The 6,195-nt window shown below is 63.1% G+C and overlaps 1 protein-coding gene across 1 annotated transcript in view; it reads left to right on the forward strand.

Annotated features, from left to right (window-relative positions):
• The window catches only part of ZNF787 (zinc finger protein 787), a 21,487-nt gene extending 20,583 nt beyond the window's left edge, over positions 1 to 904 (forward strand). Inside the window, exon 4 of the mRNA XM_014583547.2 lies at positions 8 to 904. Within this exon, the coding sequence (XP_014439033.1) occupies positions 8 to 664 (657 nt within the window). The 3' untranslated portion in view covers positions 665 to 904. The remainder of the gene's footprint in view (positions 1 to 7) is intronic.
• The last annotated feature ends 5,291 nt before the right edge of the window (positions 905 to 6,195 follow it).

The following is a 6,195-nucleotide window of genomic DNA, read 5'->3' on the forward strand; positions in this document are numbered from 1 at the left end:
GCCCCAGCGCGCCCGGCAGGGGGACGGGCTGGGGGCGGCGGGCGGCGAGGAGCCTGCGCACATATGCGTGGAGTGCGGGGAGGGCTTCGTGCAGGGCGCCGCGCTGCGGAGACACAAGAAGGTGCACGCGGTGGGCGCACCCTCCGTCTGCAGCAACTGCGGACAGAGCTACTACCGGGTGGGTGGGGAGGCCAACGACCAACAGCAGGACGACGACGAAGCCTCTGGGCGCTGCAGCGAGTGTCGGGCTGGGGAGGCCCGGTGGGGGGGGGAGCCCGGGGGCGCGGGCGGGCCCCTCGGGCTTGGTGGGGCGGCCACAAGACCTCGGATGGCGCCCCTTGCCTTCCCTCCCCGCCCCGTGCTGCCACGTGCCCCGGAGGCGGGGCCTTCGGGCCTTAGGGCAGGTGCTTGGCCTCAGGACTCCGCGGCCCTCCGCCCTCCCAGATGTTGGCATCTCGTCTGCCCTGCCCTGCCCTGCCCAGGTCCTCGGCCTGCGAGCCAGACAGACAATGTGAGAACTCTGGAGACCAAGAGGCCGCTGGGCCCTCCAGGGAAGGCCGTCGTCTTTCCTCCTCTTCCCCGGGCTGGGGCTGCAGCGAGGAGAGAGAAGGGCCCTTTGCATTTAGAGGGTTCCGCAGGGAGGCAGAAGACCGGCCTCGTTTAGAACTTTGTTTTACTCATACCCACCTTCTCGGTCCCTCCCGACCGCTGTTCTCTGCCCCGGGTAGGTCCCGTGGTCCCCCACCCCACCCCCAGTTGCTCTTCCCTTTCTGAGTGGGGAAGGAGGTGAAGCGGAACTAGCCCCCTGTTTGAAAGGAGCCTCCCTCTGAGGGGGTGCAGCCCGTCCCTGGCCTGGCGTGGGGAGGAAGGCGGGCAATAAACGGCACTGTCCCGTTGTCCCTGCTCTGCGTGGTTCTTGACTTTGGGAGGCAGAGGGGCAGGGGTGTTAATGCGAGCTCGGGCCGCCATGCGGGCAACCCACGCACGGTGCGGCTGTGCTGTGCTGGAGAATGGCCTGCAGGCCACCTGCCGCCCTGTCTGGGCGAGGCCTGCTTACGGTGCGACCTCACCGAGCGGGCCGGCTGCCCCCACACAGCAGTGGCCTGAGGCTTCTCCCCTGGCCTGAAGCCCCTCCTGCATCCAGCATCCGGGAAGACTTGCCCTGCCTGAAGCCTGTAGCCAGGGCTGGTCACAGGTCAGCTCAATGCAGGGAAGGCTGGGAAAGGCGGGCGCTGGCTGCGACGGCTCGGGAAGTGAGGTGAGCTCGGGCCGTGGGCATTTGCCGCAGAGGCCGTTCCTACGGGGCACCTGCCTGCTGCCGTGTCCGGCAGAGTCCAGGCGTCCCGTGTGAGTACGTGGCTGGCCCACCAGGGGGTGCCCCAGGGCTGGTCACAGGTCAGCTCAATGCAGGGAAGGCTGGGAAAGGCGGGCGCTGGCTGCGACGGCTCGGGAAGTGAGGTGAGCTCGGGCCGTGGGCATTTGCCGCAGAGGCCGTTCCTACGGGGCACCTGCCTGCTGCCGTGTCCGGCAGAGTCCAGGCGTCCCGTGTGAGTACGTGGCTGGCCCACCAGGGGGTGCCCCAATGCCTGCTCGGTTTCTGAGTTCCGCAGCTGGGGTCATGTTTCCCACATGGCCAATGCCCCCCCATGGCGGGAGACCGGAGGGGCCAGGCTGCTGGCTGCTTTTATCTCTAAGTGGGGTTTCTGCCCCCTGACACTTGGAGTCAGCTGCTCCCTTCGCAGGGCCTCTAAAGCCAGGCCATGGTGACCCCTGGTTGTAGGCAGGCACCGGCCCTCAGCCGCTGGCTTGCCCAGATGGCTGGTCATCACGGTCCCATTGGTGAGCCGTCCTCAGACTGTGTGGGTGCTGCACCATGAGGAAACCGTGGGTTTCAGGTTTTTTTGCACCAAAATAATTTAGTTCTGTTTTTCCAGAAACTACTACTTTTTCTTGGGAGAGGTTTTCACTATAGGGCGTGTGCGCTCGCCAGACAGAAAGCGAGAAATCACCCCTCCTGGGGGGATGGCCATGCCACAATCCCTTCTCCGTTCTCCTCTCGGGATCTTGAGCACACACGCTTGGCGTTAGTTTAAGCCATTGGGTCCAGGACTCGAATCGCGGTCCACTACGTGCGAGTCCAGCGACATAGCCATTACGCCAACTGCTGGTCCCTCCAGAAACTTCTTTTTAAAAAGAGATGTTTGCTATGGGCCGTGTGCGCTTGCCAGAGTGATAGCGAGAAGTCACGCCCAGGGAGGATGGCGCGCTGCAACCCGGTCTCCAGCCCTCTCGGGATCTTGGGCATGCACGCACGTGCGTCCGGCGTGAGTTTCGAGCTGCCGGGGCAGGACCCAGCGGAGCAGGAGTTCAGCAACGTAACCCACACTATATGCTGGTCCCGCCACAAACTTTTTGAAATACTTTTGAAATTTCACTTTAAGGGGTGGAGGGAAGGGGAAAATGGGACGTTTGAAACTTGTCTGGAGAAGGCAAAGGTTAGCAGGAGAGCACCCTCCGACCCCTCAGCCCCCTCAGCCCCCGACTCCCACTGTCCTTGGCCAGTCGAGGCGAGGCGGAAAGGGAGGCGCGCAGGGGTGGGGCGGCTCTACTCGGGCCTCACCCCTACACATACCGGGACGCGGTGGCAGGAGCCATGCCGAGAGCTGGGAGGGTTCTCGGCCAGTCCCCACCCGCCACTCAGGCTGTGTGGCCCTGAGGAGGTGGACTCACTTCTCTGCCCCTTGGTCGCCTCTCCTGGAGGGAAGAGCCCACTCGTCTCTTGTCAGGGGGTTCGGAGCCTGAGTGGGTGGCCCAGGCGGAACGGACTGCGAGCTCTGTGCGGACCCGCAGCGCGGCTGAGCGAGAGAACGCGGCGCGCATGGAGGGCCCGCGGCTGGAGCACCCAGCATACACCACCCGACCCTTGGCCTTGGCGCTTCGCTGCGGCGCAGTCGTCACTGTATCCCTGGCTGGCTGCAGCCTCGCTCGCTCCCTCCTCCGGCAAAGGCTCGCACTGCGTAGGAGTGTCTCGCACACCGACCGTCCCCCATGCCTAGCGGGTAGGGCGGGCAGCAAGCCCGGGAAGCCACAGGGCAGGGGTGGAGGCTGTGCCCCGTCACGGTCCAGGAAGGGCCGTGTGTCGGCTTTACTCTTGCCAGGGCCGAAGCTGCGAGCAGGTAAAGCCGACCGCTTCAAACGCTGGAACCGCGACCTGAACCCACGGCCCCGGAAAGCCCTCCCGCGCCCCTGCTCGCCTCGCCTCCTCCGAGCGGGGGGGACAGCGGGCGACACCGGTGCCATCTCTGCGGCGGGGCACGCAAGGCCGAGGTCGAAGGGACAAAATGAGGCTCCGAGGTGGGCCCCAAAGTCCTGGCGGGTCTCTGCTCTGCTTACTCCGCCCGGGCAGCGCTCAGCTGGGCGGGTTCCTTCACCCCCTGCTCCCCGCAGGGTGCCCCAGCGAGGATAGTGGGGCCTGCAGTGCACACGGCGGGCCAGGCCGGGCCTTGACGGGGCCAGTTCTACCCCGTTCAGGCTTTCACCGCGGCTCTAACGGGGCTGGGTTATAGCACCCGCATTTCCCAGCACCCTCCGCCAGAGGGCATGGGGGGACAGTAGTGCCGTGTGCATGTATCGGGTGTGTTCACGTGCGTGTACTCACGTGTGTGTACAAGCGCCCGTGTGTCCGCATGTGTTGTCTGTGCGTGCACGTATGAGTGCACGCGTGTACGCACGGCTGTGTCCACATGTGTTGTCTGTGTGCGTGCACGTATGAGTATGCGTGCACGTCTCATCTTTGCCCTTCTAGTTAGCCCACAGAGGTCGGGGGTGGGGAGCGTTTGCGGCTGTCCTGCCTCCGCGGACAGAAGTTGGCCCTCGTATTCCCTGTCCTCGGCGGCCTCCGGAGCGGGCGCTTCAGCACCGCGGACAGAGCCCATCCTCCGCCGCTGCGGGGCCTCCCGCCTGCACCGCCTCCCTGCCGCCTCCGAGGAGGGCGCTGTCCCCACTTTACAGGAGGGACAGGCTGAGAGAAGCCCTTGCGCCTAGGCCCTCCCAGCAGGCAAGCGCAGAGCTGGAGGGTCTGACCCCACGCCCGCACCACTCGGGCTGCGCCTGTGGAAGGAGGCCTGGACCAGCGCCTGCAGACAACGCCCTTGCGGTCGCTTCGGTGGAGGGGGGCTGTGCCGGGGACTCGATTCCGGAATTTATGCTTTGGTCACAAGTCAGATGTTTTTTCCTGGAGGCCAGCCAATAGCATAGTGGGTCCCACATGGCCAAATGTGCAGTTCAAGTCCCGGATACAGCGGCTTGAGAAACCCGCTGGGCAAGGGTGTGTGTTCGCCCGAAATCCCTGGGGAAGGGACGGCGGCGTGACCATGCAGTACAAGGGGGACTTCCTCACTTTCCCTCTCTCCCTGTCTGTGGTGAGAATGTAATTATATGTGCGTGTGTATGTGTATAGTTTTTTAAGAGATATTTTTGCTATAGAGTACGTGTGCTTGCTGAAGACACAGAGACAGAGAGAGAGAATGTGAGAAATCACCCCCGAGCAGGGATGGCCACGCCACAACCCCTGCTCCTTCATTCTCCTCTTGGGGATTTTGGGCACGCATGCACACACGCCTGGTGTGAGTCTGAGCCACTGGTCTGGCACAGGAACCGTGTCGGCCATGGGGGGAGTCCATCAGCATAGCCACCATGCCGCCTGCTGGCCCCAGCAATGATATTTCTTACAATTCACTTTTAAAAACGGTTTTTGTTGTAGAGCGAGTGCACTTGCTGAGCAGAGACAGTGAGAGGGAAAGTGAGAGATCACCCTCCAGGGGGGACTGCCACGCTGCAATTCCTTGTCCTCCATTCTCCTCCTGGGATTTGGGGCATGCTCACACATGCACCCAGTGTGAGTTTCAAGCAGCCAGGTCCGGGACTCGAACTAGGTCTGTAATGTGGGAGTCCAGCACCTTAACCACTACGCCACCTGCTGGCCCCAGACAAAAACAACTAATGAATTTTTAAAGAGGTTTTTTTGCTATAGGGCATGAGCAGTCACTGGACAACACACAGAAACAGAAAGTGAGCAATCACCCCCTGCGGGGAGGATGGCCAGGCTGCAATCCCTTCTCCATCCTCCTCTCAGGGTTTTGGGTATGCACGCACACTAGCCCAGTGCGAGTTTCAGGGGAACTCCGCCATGGCCAGCCATGTGGGAGTCCAGCGTTGTAATCATTACATCACCTACTGGCCCCCAAAGTAAGATTTTTAAGAAGACATTTGGTGGAAAAGGTTACTTAGTAAATCTTCCTTTTTATCCTCCCCGCCCCTCCCATGAGAGTGAGAGACAGAGGGGAGAGGTATTCACTCTCAGACCCTCCCTCGCTCTGCCCTTGGCTTGCACACTCCGGAACTTCCCGGGGTAGCCCCAGATCCTTCGTGTCTCAGATCTCTCCACCACGTCATCCTCTGGGCTTCAACCACGGTCAGGATCCCTTTACCACTCGGCTAGGGGGCCCCCGCGACAGCTTGCTTTTATTGCCGAATGACATTCCCGTGGGTAGAGTCCTTCCATTTCTCCCGCTGAGCATCTGCGTTGCCACCCAGCTTTGGCTATTAGAAAAACGCAGCTGCTGCCACCCACGACAGAAACTAAAGCGGCCAATGCCTTCCCGCACCAAGGCCTGGCCATCACCTGCAAGCCAGCCGCGCAGGACAGCCGCGCAGGCGCCGAGGTCTAGGCATCTGGTGGGCAGGGGCCGCTGGAGAGCTGGCAAGGCTCTGCAGCACACGAGTCGGCCGTGGGGCCACCAGCCCCGGCACGCAGGACACCCCGGCACGCAGGACAGCCCGGTGGCAGGGAGGTCGCTAGCTCCAGCCGGCATGGAAGACTGCCCAGAACCTGGATCCGAGCCCTCATCCTCCGCTCGCGGGTGTGAGCCCCGCCGCTCTGTCGCCACCTAGTGGGGGTGGTGGGACACAGCCCGGACACTCCTTCCCGATGACCGAGGCCGGGCGTTTTGATACTCATCGTCAAGCATCCGAGTTCATGTGGCTTCCCGGGTTCGCACGCACACCACGCTGCCGCTCCCCGGATTGCAGCGGGGCGGGTGGCGATGCGGAAGAGGTCGGGATAGAGGCAGGACAGGGGCCTCCAGCCTCCACGACACAGCGCTCAGCCTGCCCCGCCCGCTCCCTGGCAGGGGC

Source organism: Tupaia chinensis, unplaced genomic scaffold (assembly GCF_000334495.1).
Source record: "Tupaia chinensis unplaced genomic scaffold, TupChi_1.0 Scaffold144336_2, whole genome shotgun sequence".
NCBI classification, from domain to species: domain Eukaryota; kingdom Metazoa; phylum Chordata; class Mammalia; order Scandentia; family Tupaiidae; genus Tupaia; species Tupaia belangeri.